A 17,528-nucleotide genomic window follows, 5' to 3' on the forward strand; every position below is an offset into this window, starting at 1 on the left:
GGAGTAGATAAGAAAATCCACTTAAAAGGTGGAGACCAAGGTGAAAGTTGGGGGTGACTTGGACTCAGGTGGTGGCCGTGAAAAGAGGCGAAGGCAGCAGGCTTGAGAAGTCAGATCAGCTGGATATGGGGAACAATGGCCAATGGAAGAAGAAAGGGGAAGAAGTCACCGGTTTTCAAGCTGGACCCAAGACAGCACGTCGCAGAGCACAGCTCTCAGGGCTTTCCCTCGGGCGGGGACGGGAAGGAGGGCTCTAAGCGCCCCCATTTCTGCCTCAGACACAGCAGCTCTGATTTACCAATCTGCCGGGAGGGGGGGGGGTCCAAGTAAGAATTCATTGGAAGGAAGGTTCAGTCCTAAAACAAGTTTGAAAACCATTGCCCTGGAGAGACTTCTAAGAGCTCTCCCAGCTTCAATGTTAACAGCTAAACCCATCTGAGCTACAAAGCTAGAGAAACTGCTCCCTGGGCTCTTCATTGTCACAGAAACCCTGCTGAGACGAAGAGGTGGCAATGTCCCCTTCTCTTAACAGAGATGCAGGTGGCACCCGAGAAAAGTTATTTTCCTAAGGCCTTTTAGTCAATTTAAAATTAGAAGAATATGAAAGAAATATATGTATATGTATGTGTGTGTGTATAAATGAATCACTATGCTGTATGCCAGAAATTAACATGACATTGTAAGTCAGCTATACTTCAGTTAAAAAAATTAGAGATTTTCCCACTAGATGGGTGGCAACCCTCTGGTTTCTAAGAAAATCAAAATGATGTAAAAAATCATCCTCAAAGACGATTCTAGGGGTGAACAATGGGCAGATGGGGGGACAGCAATCAAGGTCAAAAACAATATTGAAGAACATTTCCTGTAAAATGTGAAAACAAGTTCAGATGATACTTAAAAGCTAATCTTGGGGAAAACAAACCTGAATCGGGAGATAGAGTCACTGAAAAAAGTTCAAGAGAATAGGAACCAGAATTCCTGAAGCTCGTTCTGCCTGATCAAGAGCCCTGCTTCCTCCTTTGCACAGAGGCAGGGAAACTAAACCAGAGTTTTAAACAAAGCCTCAGGCCTCAAATGCAGATTCAAAAAATTGAGAAGCTTTTCTAAACATCCACATCTCCAGCCCATCACCTGAGATCATGTGACTCTGCAACGGGGCCAGGAATTCAGGGTTTTGGTTTGTTCTGTTGTTAAGTTTTCCAAGTGATTCTGATGCCCAACTCAGTTTTGGGACCCCCCTGAACTAATATGACAGCCCTCCTCGGTCTCTAATGACCTCTGATTCTGGGAATCAGAGCCCAGTTCCAGGGTCAGAGCCCCTCCCTCTGCCTCTCACCCAACGTGGACCTTTTTACTGTTTTCATATTGCTCTTTTTAAATTATCATGTCTATAACAAAAATACACATTCTTGTAGCAATTCTCTTAATTGTGAAATAGAGTAAAAATGTTTAAATCTCTGCTCACATGTACCCACTCCCCAGAAACTCACTGTTCATTTCACTGTGCATCTTTCCAGACCATTTTCTGAGCATTTACACATAAAACACACATACACACTTCCGGTTGGCCATTCCAGCCACTCTTGGTTTGGTTTGGTTTTACACATATAAAGGGGACAGGTCATACACACTGTTCTGTGATCTGCTTTTGTTCACTTCCTAATACTACATCACTGAAACCTTTCTATGTTGGAACACAGAGGCTACTTCCTTCTTTATAACAGTCAGGTGCTCTTCAATAGTATGGCTATGACTTTGAACATGCCCATGTTGAAGAATTTAGAGCTTCTTCCTCCTAAGGCCCCATGGATTGTTTCCTTGTCCATGTGTTGGTGTGCACAGGAATGTTTCTATAAAATAAGTTTGCTTCCTTCTGCTCCCACTCTACATCCCAGCTTCTCTTTGCTTTCCTTCTCATCCCAAATGACAGCTACACCCAGGCTGCTCTCAGTCTTTTGAGGACCCCTTTCCTTCAAGAACAAAAGAAGTCTCCATTCAACCCTTAGCTTGGAACCTCTCCCTCCTCCTCTATTATTATTATGACTCTACTAGATACATATTTCCAGCCTGCGGGAGGACCAGACCTGAAATAAGAAGAACAACTGGGCAAAGATCTAGAGAAAAGAGGACTTATATTCTTATCCAGACTCTCTGCCTTAAGATCAAATGGACCTGGCTTTACATGTGTGTTAAATTAGCAGGTTGGACTAGGTTGTATTCAACTCAAACCTTCCAGGTATCTGTGATCATTTGTCAAGTTCCATCTTCTCCAGGCAGCCTTTACAACCATTCCTAGACACTCAGATTCCAAGCCAATGAGCAAACTCTCCATCATATTTCCTGTTTTTGTCCATCATTTTGGTGCCTAATTACATATTGCCATGTAATGTCTGTTGATGGCTTCATAACTGTATATATTTATCTTCCCGTAATGATTATAAGCAGCTCCAGGCCAGGGACAACCACATAGACTGCACTTCCTCCCTTGCTCAAGTACCTCAATAATGAAGATCACAGAAACGATAAACAAAGCATCCTCTGAGCCAAATGTCGGCAAACGAAATCCCGCACGCCACCTGTTCTGGTAAATAAGTTTTATGGGAACCGAGACATTCATTTAGGTATTGTCTACGACAGCTTTCACGCTACAACAGCAGAGGTGGGTAGCTGCAAAAGAGACCATATGGCTGCAAACAAGAGTATTTACTATCTAGCCCTTTATAGGGGGAAAAAAAGCCTGCTAATACCTGTGCTGAGCAGTCAAAAAAAAAAATGTCAAAATATGCAGGGACCAGGAGCTCACGCACAGGAACATTCAGACCTCCTCAGAGAGTCTAGCAAAGAGTAGTGAGCTTGTGGCTTCCTTTTTTGATGCCCAGTCCAACTCACACGTCACATCTGATCCTTTCCTCCCCTGCGTAGAACTCTCAGTGGCTTCACTCATGACTTAGGATGAAATGCAAAATCTCACTAGAGTCAGGACTTCTTCCGAAATGCCATCCCTGCCCTCCCCTCCCCAACTTAAAGCAGGTGTCACGTTCTCCCCTCATTCCCTATTTTTTCCTATAGGACTACCATAATTTTGTAGTTACACAATCATCTGTCTTAGTGTGTCTTCCCCTCTGGAGCACAAGCTCTGTGAGGATAAGAACAGAATCTCTTTACGGATGCTCTCCAAGCCCTCGAGTACAGTATCTGATGCATAGTGTAACTGACAAGGGTTTGCTGACAAAATAAATGAATGCATTTGCAGACCATCACTAATTAGAAGCAGCACATTAAAGGGTGATGGTGGAGGAGGTTGCCGGGGATGACACAGGTATAGAAGCAAGTGTGAGGAAGCCAAAAGGCCACCATCATGTAGCCACAATAATGTAGGAGATTCAGCAGGCTGGGATCCTTCAGAGTAAAAGCAAAGAATTTCACCTCCAAATACTCTGAGGATATCACTCTGTTTTAACAGAACCATAACTGGCTTACAAGAATTATGCTCAGTGTGGAGCTTGAGGTGACTAGCAAATGTAATGGGGAATTTAAAATATCCCCTCTCATTTGATAAAAAAGATTACACTCAAAAAGATACATGGACCCCAAAATTCATAGCAGCACTACTTACAATAGCCAAGACATGGAAACAATTTAAATGTTCAACAGAAGACTAGATAAAGAAGATGTGGTATGTATAATGGAATATTACATGGCCATAAAAAAGAATGAAATCATGCCATCTGCAGCAACATGGATGGACCTAGAGATTATCACACTAAGTGAAATAAGCCAGACAAAGACAAATATCATATGATACCACTTCTATTTAGAATCTAAAAAATGATATAAATGAACTTATTTATAAAACACACAGATGCACAGACATAGAAAACAGCTTATGGTTATCAAAGGGGAAGATGGGGGAGGATAAATTAGGAGTTTGGGCTTTGCGGATACTAACTGTTATATATAAAATAGACAAACAAGGAACTACTGTAGAGCACACAGAACTATATTCAATACCTTATAAAAACCCATAATGAAAAAGAATATGTATGTATACTTGAATCATTTTGCTGTACACCTGAAACTAACACACCATTGTAAATCAACTATACTTCAATAAAAAATAAAAAAAAGATTACCCTAACTTGGTGCTTAGAATTATAAGCAGTATAAGGAGATTATTTTCCAGAAGTCATCTACATTCCATCCTAGTTTAAACTTCAGTTATTTGAAAAATTTCATTTACTTAGGACACTTATTTCACCAACAACAATGGATAAATGAACAAATATCAAGTGTACCACCCCAAACTGTGCGGGATATAGGAGCACTACAAATGCTTAGTGAGTGAGTCAAAGATAAAACACAGGAGAAAGCAAATTTCCAAGGGCAGCTCCAAAATGACCAGCAATAAAGACTTCCCAGGTATCCACACTCACCTTGGTGACCACACCTGTCCTGTTACATCACCTCTACTCTAGGGCACAGAGATGGACTTGACTGAAGCCCCCAGATGTGCTGACGCAATGTAGGATGCTGCTGTCTATTTCTCTCTTAACAAGTCTTATCCCATGACCTCATCCTTCAAATAAATGGGGGGAAAAAATCCTGTGCCGTTTCTAAGTACAACACGTTTACGTCATTCCTGTCCCTTACCAAATTCCCATCATTTCTAATAGAAAATGAGCCCACTCAAGGCAGTGATCAACTTTTGTCTATTCCTCATGGACCAGCAGGAAGACCGCTTGCGAGTCTGAGATAGAGAGTTTTTTAATGCTGCATGAAACTAGTAGGTCAAAAGGAATCTCAGTTACTGTGGATATTATAACAAAGAAAAGGGAACCAAGTTATTCCTGAGATGGTGATGATAAAACCTGCTAATAGATGATCAAAAGGCAAAAGCCAGGCGGCGTAGACACCTCCGGAATTTCTGACCATTTTATTTCTAGCACTGCATTAAATGTGGCATCGCAAGGCATCGGCTGCTGGAAATTCTCTAGATTCGAAGGGAGAAAAGAATGCACGAAGAGGAAGGCGCCCAAGAGAAAGCTTCTACAAAAGCACAGGCAGGGCTGTTTCCAGTTATGTTATATAAATTTGGTTGGCTTTGGCATTTCCTACTCTCCTGTCTGATTTAAAAAAGCCTCTGTTGCTAGGGCAAGAGCAGGGACTGCTGTTTCAAGCTGGTGAAGACAGAGAATGCCAAGGCTGGAACGTGCTGATGACATGATTGGAGGGAGGCAAGCTGTGAGGACACGGGGGAAAAGCGGGAAAAAAACAGGCAAGATGGAACTAAGCCAGATGCTGTCTTCCCTGGAACCTACCACGCAGAAGAGTGTGTGCACTCAGCCTTCGGGCCCTGGACCACAGAACTGCATCCCCCTCCATCCATCACCATGGCTACTGCTTAGGCCAAGACTCCACCTGCATGGAGAAGCCATGTTATAAAGAAGACAGGGGTAAAGGTGTGAGGAGATTACACTTCTGTGCTTGCCAAGAATTTATAGAATCCTTAAATAAACCAAGGCAAAACTGGCGACACCAGCCAGGGCAGCAACTCCAGCTTGAAAGTATAAACAAAACCTATTTTAGTCTGAAGTGTGCTAAGCAAGCCAAGCTCTACCAGGTTCTCACTGGGGAGGAGGGGACAGGGGAGGGGCGTGGGGGAAGGGGACTTGATCTGTATCTCCAGGTCCTTATTTGTATAATGGATATAATAATAACACAATTAAATAATAGATTACATAGATAATTTAAAATAATAATATGATAAAAATAATGCTTAGCATAACAATCCTACGACTGTTTTCAGAATTAATTGTGACAACAGATAAAGCCCGTAGAACACACATGACATAAGGAAGTTCTCCGTGAATGTATTTTAATCATCGTTCCTTCTCCTTATTATTTCACCCGATCTCAGCTTCATTCCCTTGGGATGATACAACCTTTTAAAACAGCCCAATTAAAAACGCAAAATATCCAACTCCTGACACGGGAGTCAAAGACTTCAGATTCTAAAAAACTGTAATCCTAACAACATACGCTACAAGGCTTGGAGCCCATCACAAAACGAAAAATACAGCCTGAACAGCAAAGCGGTAAAAGACAAGCCAGGGCCAACTGGCATTTCCACGTAGATTTAGAATATAAACTTAGTAGATGGCAAATGAGAAAACACAAGAGGAGAAAGGATGTGCTGTTAATAAGTACACTGTAGACAAGTGGAGCAGAAGTTAACTAAGCATTTTCCAGAGTGAGTTCCCCAGATCTAGTCCCACAAGATGTTAATGATTCTAGGGTTTAAAACACGGCTGAATAAACTCCGGCCAGCTGCCTGCTTTTTTTTTTTTTTTTAATAACCCACAAGTATAAGAATGGTTTCTACATTTTAAATAGTTGTTGGGGGGGAAGCAAAAGAATAAAATTTTGTGACACATGAGAATTATTTGAAATTCAGAGTTCAGTGTCCACAAGTCAAGTTTAGTGGGAAACACAGCCACGCCCATTCTTCTGGACCTTGCCGAGGTCTGCTTTCAAAGCACAGAGTGACAGCTGAGTGGTTTCCATGGAGATGGCAGGGCCCAGAAAGCCAAAAACATGATCAAGCTCTTGACAGATAAAGTTTATCAACCCCTCGTCTAAAAGTTTAGGAAATGCTCTAATTGCAGCCCTCTCTTGGAGAGACACAATTCACAGTGGCCTGATGATGGGTCCAGGAGGACCAGCAGGACAGCTGTAGAAAGAGGTGACATATGAAAACACAGATATATATGTACGTGTATGACTGAAACATTGTGCTGTACACCAGAAATTGATACAACATTGTAAACTGACTATTCTTCGTTAAAAAAAAAAACGGTGACTCAGTTGGACCCAGACTTATCTGACCATGAAACCCTTCACTCACACAAGGAATATGACCATCTTGTAGAACAGAGTGATGTAGTGCTCACACCACCCATGCTGAAGTCCAGAAAAGTAATAAGAATCGTTTATTTAGCCCATCTGTAAGAAGATCAATTTTGGACTCTTAAAATCAACAACGAAAAAGAAGATACTCTCAGACATAAAAAAGAAAATGGGTTTAAGAATATTAACCTACACAGGGAACTATATTCAGTATCTTGTAATAGCCTTTAATGAAAAAGATTATGCAAAGATACATATGTATAATTGCATCACTATGTTGTACGCCAGAAACTAACATGACATTGTAATTTGACTATACTTCAATTAAAAAAAGAATATTAACCTGAATTTTTGCGTTATGAAATATAACAATATTAAAAGTAGGTTGCAAAAATACATGCCATATACAACTAATAAAAGCTTATAACTAATGGGAGTTTGAGATTTGCAAATACTAACTACTATATATAAAATAGATAAACAACAAGCTCCTACTGTAGAGCACAAGGAGCTATTTCAATACCTTGTAGTAACCTATAATGGAAAAGAACACGAAAAAGAATATATGGAGGTATACATATGACTGAAACATTATGCTGTACACCAGAAATTGACACACTGTAAACTAAATATACTTCAATCAAATTTTTTTTTAATTTTTAAAGGCGTATAACTGAAAATGTAAAGAATTAATACAAATAAGATTAACACAAATTCCACTCAATAGTTCAGGCAGAGTAACTACAAAGGCAATTGTCACGTGAATACATTTACGACATCCCTAGCAACTACTGAAATGTAAATTTGCACAACCAAAGACACTTCCGTATCTATATTAAAGCAGCATAAATAAATTAAAGTGATAAACTCCAACGTTGGCAAGCTTGTGGGGTAGAAGGAACATTTACAAGCTGCTCGTGATGCTCTAAATGAATTCAGTCTTTCTAAAGACAGTCTGGCAACACACAGCAAGAGTCAGAAAGCCATTCATTCATTTCCTGTGACCCAGCAATCCCGCTTTGGGGAATACACATCAGATACACCTCAGTTTTGGGAACAACCCAAAAGGAAAAAGAGCAATTGTTTTGTACAACGACAACTTTGTTAGTGTTGTTTACTGGCAGTTGGAAGACAATGACAACAACCCAAGTGTCCAACAAACAGTAGGATGACTCAACGCGCTGCCAACCAGAGGCGAGGTGGCATTAAAAAATGGCAGGCATGAGGGTTGAACTGACATTAATCAAAGGACTTCAAACCACATCCAAACTTGGGGTTCCCCAATTCCACCCACCCCTTCCCCAGTCTCCCCTTTAAAGTAATCAGACCACCAAAGGCTCAGCTCAAGAAGCAGAGAGTCGGGGGGTGGGGTATAGCTCAGTGGTAGAGTGCATGCTTAGCATGCATGAGGTCCTGGGTTCAATCCCCCGTACTTCCATTATAAATTAACAAAAACCTAATTACCTTCCCCCCCCAAAAAAAAGTTTTTTAAACTTAATTTTTAAAAAAGCCAAGAGTCAGCCTTGATGACTCCTTTCCTTTCACCTCACTTATCTCTTGTATCTCACCATCAGTAAACTCTCTCCAAAATCCCAAATCTGATGACCCCCACCTTCACTGCCACCAGCCCAGACCCATCATCTCTCCCCTGAACTATGGTAAACGACTCCAACTAGTCTCCTCCATCTATGCTTCCTCTTTCTAACCCACTCCCCACAGAACTGCCAGGGTCATCTTTAAAATTTTTTTATTTTTTTTTAAAAACTATTATAACCCTGCTTCCCACTGTACTCTGAATAATATCCTGACGTGGTCACATCTTTAAAGGTCTTGTACAATCCGGCCCCTGCCTACCTCTTCAACCCCAATCCACACTCCTTCTGTTTGCTAAGCACCAACCGCAGTAGCCTTCCTTCCAGTCTCTGAACACATAGCCTCTTTCCTACCTCTGGGCCATCCCACGTGCTGTTCCCCCTTCCTAGAATATTCTTCCTTCTGCTCTTTAAGTTCAGTCCTTAAACATCAGCCCTTCTGTCTTCCCTGATAAAGTATGAACTCCAAGAGGGAGGGACCATTACTAGCCTTTCACTATCATAAACCCAGAGTCTAGAAATGCCTGGCATTTAACAGATGCACCATAAATATTTACTAAATGAATAAAAAGTAGAACTGTATGTCCGGAGGGTCACAGAAGATAGTTACACAAAGAAACACAGGGCACAGGCAAGTATATACATACTAGTTTTCACCATCCAGAACTGTTTGTATACCATCAAAGCATAAGAATGAACTGGGAAGACACATAAAGAGAATTCCGTACCCGCTAGGTTCCTCCAGCCTGTCAACTTGCTTATGTTTAAAATGCTCTTCGTTAAAAACTGCAATGCCCTCGAGTTGTAGCTCAAACACTGAAAAGGAGATCAAGCTCCCACTACTCCCCCACTTGCCTGGGATGAATGAACAGTTAGTTGAGAGGAAAATCCTTCTGGAATTCATTCAACAATCGTTTATAGCTTAACTACTACATGTCGGGGCATTGAGCCAGCTACGCAAAGATGAACAGCACATTGTCCGTTGTCTGTAAGAAGCTGAAACCGAGTAACACCGTTGGCCCTAAGCATTCCATGTGAGAAGGGAAACACACCCAAACTTTGTCCGATTTGGGACTTTTCCTGAATCAGGGATACAGGATGTCAACCAAAGAGGAGAGAGGGGGCCGTGGACTTCCAGAAGTAAAGGAAGAACAAAAAGTGACTAATAACCAGTTAGATTATTCTGGGAACCCATCACCATTTGCCTTTGAACCTTTTGCCCCCTTCAACCCCGCTGCCTCTCTTAAGCCTGATTGAGCCGACCTGGACATACCTATGATGAAATCAAATAATGGTCTTGTCTCAGAAGGGTTCTTTAGGGAACCAGAACCAATGATGAAATCCCTTCTCGCCCTTTGCCTTTCTCAGGTCTCCTCAGCTTCTACAGTCTGTGAAGATATATGCTGAAAAGCCGGCTCCCGAGAGCGCTACGGCGTGGTAAGCCACACACAGGCACATCCCACATCAGACTGTGCACATCATGGAGTTCAGCCGGCTTCTGAGACACCCGCAATGAGAAGTTCACAAAGAAAAGACTAGTCACGGATGATGCAAGCCCCTGCCCTAATCCTACACAAATAGTCAGGCTGGCAGCAGAGGATAGCCTGAGAGGCCCTCAGGTTCTGAGGATGAGTTGAAACTACACGGCTCAGCAGAAACCCTGTCATTCTCTTACTCACTAAGCAAATATTTTTCAAAATGACCCAAGTAGCAGGAAAGCAAAGCCTCTGTTCCCTATTTATAACACTTCAATTTGCAAGAGTATCTTTCCATCTTAGCCATGGCACCATGGCCCCGTAGAGTCACGCCAGAGGAAAACGCATGCCAGTAGTTCCACGCTCCCCCGTCAACGCACGCACGCGCACACACACACACACACGCACACACACACGCACGCTGCCCTTAATTTATAATCTTCCAGTGGAGCAGAATTGCTCACCTGATGGAAAGAGAATATTCAACTCTCAGGGAAAATCATTCCTTGAACGGGAAACAGAATTCCAGTAAGTGCAGGTTCCTCGTCTCCTCCCCCCACCTTGGCAGGCATAGTGGTGTGTACAAAGCCATGCTGACCAAGATCTGAATCCTCTCTCTGGCACTTGCCAACTGCCTGACTGGAACCTCTCCCCAGCCTCATCTCCTCACCTGTAACATGGGGCTAATGACACTACCTCATGGACGTGAAGATTTCCTGCCATCACTGGTGGAAGGCGTTCAACCAAATGTCAATGCACGTGCTCAGGAAAGAGGAGCTTACTAGTATCCATCTATGATTAATTTAACAGCCATTAATACTCCTCCCTTTTGGGCTGTCAGGGCCAAAGCCCTCTTGAATGCAAAGCTGCTCTCACTTGGATCCAGGACTCAAGGGCTCGCTCTTCTCCTCTCTCCTAAATCCATGAAACCCATGTTCCTTCTCCCAAAACAGATTTGCAAATGGCACCCACCCCGGGGACAGAGCCACCAAGCAGTCCTGGTGGCAGAAGAGCAAATGGGAGATTTTATCACGATCATATATGAGGCTTGCTGTGATTTTGCTTACTAAGCCCCCTCTCCTTTCTTTAAATTTTGTTTCAGTTTCTAGTTTAGAACAGCACCTTAGACAAAATGTTTGGATAGTCTCAAGAGAAGATGGGGCTATAGCTCGGGGCCCTGACTACCCACCCACCCATCCACTCCCTGCCCAATCCCACTCTGCCTGAGGGCTCTCTTAGCACAACTCTCCCACCACTGCACGCATCTGTCACTCCAAGGCCAGAGTGCTGACACGTGGGAAAACTCCAGATAGCCAGAATCCAAGTGAATGGACCATTCCCGGTGGCCTTCAGCATCCCTCAAGAAGAGTGAGGTCACCACTGCTCTGAATTAAGAGTCTAAATCCCCGTGAGCCCCACATCTCTGCAGCCCCGTGAGTGTTCAGCACACACTGATGTCTGCCAGGTTCCTCCCTACTTCTAACCGCTGCCCGACTCCTCTCCTCTGGGACTCAGGCTGGAGATGGGAGGGGGTAGAGAAGCCAGGTAGCATCACACAAGCCCACTTAGGATGCCTGGGAACTTTTTGGTACTTGACAAATACAAACACGGGGGCGAGGCCAGGATTCATTCATGATGTCACTTCATTCCTAAAGAAGCAAAGCTCAGCAACTGCCGCTCCAGCAGCAACAAAGCCCAGTGTCCTGCCATCACTAAACGGGGACTCAGTCCGGGGGACCAGCTGACTCCTATTGCAACCTCAGTTCTCCTTTGGCCAGGCAGACAGATTTGCGCCTGATGGTCTAGACCGCATCTGCTCCAAACAGTCATCCAGGAAACGCCCAAAGCTGAGGAGAGACACCTGTCATCCAAGAGAAGCATCTGAGTTTTCCAGGAAGTTGCCAGTGACCTGGCATCACTGGAATTTGCCAGGCCTGCTTGGGGGAAGAGGGCCAGCTGAGTGCTAGTGCTTACTGGAAAACAGGCATTGCTGTTTACAAAAAGAAAAGTCACTCAATTCACACTGGCCCCGAATAGTCTAATGATGCATCTGACCTTTTCCCATCACACACACCCCCCGAAAAGTTTACTCAAGCCAATTAGAGTTTACGTGTTTCACAGAGGGTCAGCTGAGGACAAAATCAATTTGTAACTTGTCTATGGAATCTCCAAACAGACTTTACCTCTCTTCCTCACAGATGGAGTCAAGTGTAAAAAAAAAAGTCTCTGCATTCTGATCCATAAGCAGACAGGACACAGAGCACCTGCTGGAGCCAGTCCCACAGCCCACGCCGCTCACCCCATCCACTAAGGGCACACCTGGAGCGAGGGGCCTTCTGCAAACAGTGCTGGCAAATTCAGCATTAACTGCCGCATCCCACTGGAAAGACTTCATCCAAATTTAGCCACACAAAAACATGTAATTTAGCCAGTTGGTGGATCTATGCTGATTTAGTCTCAGGTGTTTTTTCTCAACTTAAGGTAGTATATACATTCCATCACAAGGAATTTTTTTTTTCTTGCTGATTTGGTGTGTTTGTGTATTTCCTTTATACTGTAGGTTATTTGTTTTGGACCAAACCTGAGGCCGATTCAGCCATATGCCTTTAGAAATAGTTCAGATGAGAAAGTTCAATCTCATTCTAAACATTTTGACAACAGAGATGGGAGATTCACGGGGTAAGTGAGAAACTCTGCCCCCCAGTTCAAGTCTGCACACCCCATTCTTCTGCTTGTAAGTCACTTTTCCTACCGAGGCTAATGTATGTTACTCTGAGTCTTGGCACTGAGTTTTCTTCTTCAGACTTTCAGGCTAAAAGCCAAAACTACTTCAAATAATTTAAAGATTTTAACATCCATTACATTTTGTGTATTACTTTGAGTATAGTACATTTATCCACTGATTCTTTCTAAACACGAGAAACCCAACCAGCACGACTGATAGCCATGTACTTTTCATACAGCAGATAAACTGTATCCGCGGGGCAAGATTCAAATACTAATTCATCCCTGTGTGCCCCCACCTAGTCCAGTGCCTCTCTCAGAGTGAGCGCTCAACATAGGTTTGTCAACATGAAAACATAATGTACTTCCCCAATCTAGGCTGTTTTATTCCCTCCAGTTTTCCCTTCCGGCTTTCACATTCTAGGATTGCGGAGTTAAGGTATATAGAAAGGAGAAAATCTTTTGGACAGAACGTCGGCTTGAATTCTGAGCTCTCCTTGAACTTGTCACCAAGTCCATGCAGGACTTCAGTCCTGACCAGCCCCTCCACATCTACCCAAATAGCCAAAGTCAAATGCCAACATACTAGATAACTTTGATGAGCAAAGGTCAGGAGGTGGCACTAAGCTCGACGTCTAAGTCTCAATGACAGTGACAAACATTGGTACTTGGGACCTTCTAGGCTGGCACACAGCTGAAGGCTCAGACTACAACTGTCCTTCTATCTGGAATTCATAAGACGTGCAGGTTAGTGGTTTCCAAAATTTCAGACCTCATTTCCCTATCAGTGGTGACTTCTTTTCCTTCTGACTGCCCCACTGCCAATATTCTATCTGACCAGGCAAAGCAAGCTCCCTGAGGGCAGCAGGCATGTCTGAGTGTGTGTGTCACACCAGGCAGGCCCTTCCAGGGCGTTCCTTCACACTGGCACAGACCTCAAGGACTCACTTATCTGCTCTCCAGACTCTTGGCCTGGAACGCACGATGCTGTGCTTTTCAGTCTGTGGTTTACTCTCCAGTATCCTGCAGACACCTCCACGCCTCAGACCCAGAAGTGCAAGCAGCAAGAACACTTTCGTCCAAAGGCGCTCATGTAAGTTTCATTAACGTTCCACAGCGAGCCAAACCACCCACCTCAACTCTCCCCCAGAGAGCCTTCTCTGCTCTTACGTTTCATCATCCAGCAATTCGGAGTTGTGAAATCACAGAGTGGCCCAGGAGTGAGGAGTGAAGGGGAGGCAGGCAGTCCTAGGTGCCAGTGCCATTATCACTTGAGAGTTGGGTGGCCCAGGACAATGAAGTTTTGCAGCCTCCACTTTCTCATCTGTAAAATGGAGCTAATCCCACCTGCTTCCCAGAGATGTTGGGAGTAAAAGAGATACTCTGTATAAAGCACCTGACATATGGTTTTATATATATATATATATATATATATATATATATATATATATACACATACACACACACATATAATATCATATTATGTTTATATATCATATCTTCTGTAAGTTTTTTAAAGTTTATAGTAAGTTCTTTAAGTTAGCCTGTCATCACAAGAAAAAAGTGTCCAAAATGAGGATAATAACAAATATTGTCACACCAAAAGGAGATATTTGAGAGAAGAGGGGTAACCGAAAGCCATAATAAACAGGACATTTTATTGGGTTTATTATTTGTTAAGCTAACTGCAATGACGGGGTAGGTCGCCACCCGCCACTGGCTCCAGCAGCGGTCTGCACACACTGCGGTGCCTACCTGGGCTCCAGGACCTGGCGTCTGCCATTTTCACATGGCCAAGAATCCCAGTGGGATAAAGAATCCTTATAACAACGTCATAAAATCATCATTTTTATATGCCAACAATGCCTGTCCTGAGGACTGGAACTTGCAGAGCAGGAAAAATAAAAGGCATTGTCTTCCCACCCTGGTGACCCCTGGCCCACCCCCTCCAGTTTCCCTTCAGGGCAAAGAGGTCAGCTCCAGGCCATTCCATGAACTGAAGTGCAACCTTTCTTTTATAATTATCAGGAGAATAAGGATTCTGATTTTAGTTAACACCTGGAGATTGCTTCTAAATTCCACTGTAAATTTCCTTTTTTAAAAAAAAGATAGCCAAACTTAAATTCTCAAGTCTTCAGTTGTAAATGCAGGGCACAATTTTTAGGTCAACTGAACTTAATGATTTAAGAACAAGAATCCTCTTTCTCAGTTGGTTAAAGAGACCCATGCTTTGACTACATGGAGACCTTACTTTAAGCAACTATCTCATGCAGAAACATAAAATTAATGAAATATCGCACTGACTGAAGATTCAACCTAGGAGTGAACTCTGTGGAAAGCGTAGCAATCAGATGTGCTGAAAGGACCCAACACACAACAGGGGAGGTACAGTAGTAGATGTGAGGCTGCAAGGACAGAGCTCAAGGATGACCTAACTCCACTGATACTAGGATCGGTGTTCCCCTGGACTTAGCTGGTCTTCTCTCCCCACCACGACTGTCAATGCAGGTTCACTGCTTGAAGGAGACTGTCCCCTTCTACTGCTCACCACCCACCACCCTGGTTTCACCCATACAAATCTTGACTTTGCCATTACTATAAAACGGGCAGGAAAGCAGCTTTGAAGGGAGACTGGGACTTGCCTCATTAGAAATGCTAACAGCACCAAACTTTTCTTTAGTCTCTCTCTTCCCCTTAAAACACACACTCACACAGGGAACCAGAGTGTCTGTAGGATGAATTCCCAGGCCGTAGCAACTACAGTGCTCTGGGATCTAAGAGCTCTTGGCTGGCCAGGCATTAAGCCCTTTTCGGGAAGGAGACAGCAAGCCTGCCTTCCCCTGACACAGGCCTGCTCTGAAAACAGGCTCTTGCTTTTTGTTTTTGTTTGGTTCTTAGCTAAGAATCTCTTACCTTCCTTGCGGAGACAAAAAGGCACGGGAAGCTTAGGGCAGCTCCTGGGTTTGATACCAAATAAATTTTCTTCCACCTAATTCATCCCATCCCCACCAACATCTGAAAAGCAGCGGAAGAGATCTGGGGAAGTTGGGCCTAAGTTTTGGGTCAAGGGTGCGTTCAGGCTTTGACCAGGTAAGTGATGGAGAGGACTAGCTATAGGGCACGCCCTGGAGCTGAATGCGGCCACGGTGCAGAAGAAGGCAGCTGCCCCACCCTGCAGGCTCACCTGCCTGGCCACAGGTAAGCGAGGGATGGCAAAGACTGGAAAATTCAGCTTCCTTTATGTAGAGCTCTGTCCCCCTCCCCCCACGCAAGTGCCGGCACGCTGGCTGGCTGGCTGGCTGTGGGCAGGCGCTTCGGAGGCGCCTGAGTGGGTCTCGGGGTTCCTCCCTGGGCGTGCGGAAACCAGGACCCACCCAGCCAAGGCGGAGAGATGGGGGAGGGGGCTCGGCGCCCCGGGGGCGGGCGAGGCGCGGACGCACCCCGCGGTTTCGGTGGCGGGCGCGCACCGGTCCCCCACTGCGGTAGCATCCCGACATGACACTGCAGCTGCAACAAAGCGGCGGCCGCCGCGAGCCTCGGCGCCCACCCGCCGCCCCAGCCCCACGCCACGCGGAGGGGGCAGCGGCTGGTGGCTGTGGGGGTGCATGGAGGAGATGGGGGCACTGGAGGGGTCGAGGAAGGGGAAAGCCCTGAAATGCGCAGGAAGCCCGGCGGCCACCTCTAGCGCCTCTCGCAGCGCCGCCGGACTGCAAGGAAAACAATTCGCCTTCATTCCCGAGTCCGGGTAGAGCCCCGCAGCTCCTCCAGATGACCCGATCGGAGCCCTCGGCTGTGTCGCCCTCCCTTGCTTGCAACCCCCGCCGCCCCGCTGGCCCGACCCCAGCCCCCCGCAGCCCCGGCCGGGGGAGCCGCCCCGCTCCCGGCTCGCCGCCGCCTTCTGCTCCGGCGCGGCCGCGGTCCCAGAATCTCCCCCTCCCCGAGCGCTCACCAGGAGAAAGGAGCCCGCGATCATCGCGGCTCCGGCGACGCGGCTGCAGGAGACCAGGGCGGTGCTGCTGCTCGCGGAGGTCCCCATGGCTGAGCCCGGAGCTCGAGGGGCGCCCGGGGCGCGTGGCCCCCCGGCAGCTGGAATCGGCGGCTGCTTCTGCCCAGCGCCGCATCCACCGCCGCCTCCCGAGCCGGGAGCCCATCTACCTCCAACACCCCATGTGCACTGCGGCAGCCGGACGGCCGGGCAGAGGAGGGAGGCGGTGAGGGAGGCTCCGGGGGCGCTCAGCACCTGCCCAGCTGCGCGGCTGCCCGGGCGGGGAGAAGCAGCCGCGGCTGCAGCCCGCGCCTCCCCGTGCTCTCCTCCGACAGCGGCTGCGGAGAACCAGGGAGGAGGCCTGGGCGCGAGAGAGCGAAGGAACAACTTCCCATAGCGAAGCCTCCAGCCACTGCCAACCACCCTCCGCTGCCTAGACCGGCCGGCGAGGGACTAAGTCGGGTGGCTGCCGGGCGCGGGGACACACGTGGTGGCGCCGAAGGGGCGGGGGATCGGCCCTTTGTGATGTCACCTCGAAGGAGGCCGGGCTCTTTGTGCGATCAGAAATGGGAAGGCGTTCCAGGTGGAGCGAGGAGGGAGAGGGTGCCCCTTGCCGTTCGCTGAAGAGATTGCAGCAGCTTAATGACCCAGGGAAAACGCTCTGAATGCATACGTATTTCTGACCCAAATTTCCTTCTTTTTTCTAAGATGATTCTCAGTAAATTATTTCTGCGACAGACGCCTTTCTATTGTTTCTGGCATAATGATTAAAGACAGCCAAAGAACATAAAACATTTAGATCTACTGCGTGCCGTGAAGAGACCACGAGTTGGTTCTCAAACTTGA

The 17,528-nt window shown here is 45.8% G+C and overlaps 1 protein-coding gene across 2 annotated transcripts in view; it reads right to left on the reverse strand.

The window, feature by feature from the left end:
- Positions 1 to 17,140, reverse strand: part of TNFRSF21 (TNF receptor superfamily member 21) — a 60,127-nt gene extending 42,987 nt beyond the window's left edge. The window contains exon 1 of one of the 2 annotated variants that reach the window (XM_031434573.2): positions 16,647 to 17,140. In XM_031434573.2, coding sequence (XP_031290433.2) covers positions 16,647 to 16,733 — 87 coding nt within the window. In that variant the 5' untranslated portion in view covers positions 16,734 to 17,140. Of the gene's footprint in view, positions 1 to 5,318; positions 5,426 to 16,646 lie in introns of those variants that run through there. The other variant, XM_064476567.1, reaches the window with a different exon arrangement.
- Between the last annotated feature and the right edge of the window lie 388 nt (positions 17,141 to 17,528).

This window comes from Camelus dromedarius, chromosome 19, assembly GCF_036321535.1.
Source record: "Camelus dromedarius isolate mCamDro1 chromosome 19, mCamDro1.pat, whole genome shotgun sequence".
Classification (NCBI taxonomy): Eukaryota; Metazoa; Chordata; class Mammalia; order Artiodactyla; family Camelidae; genus Camelus; species Camelus dromedarius.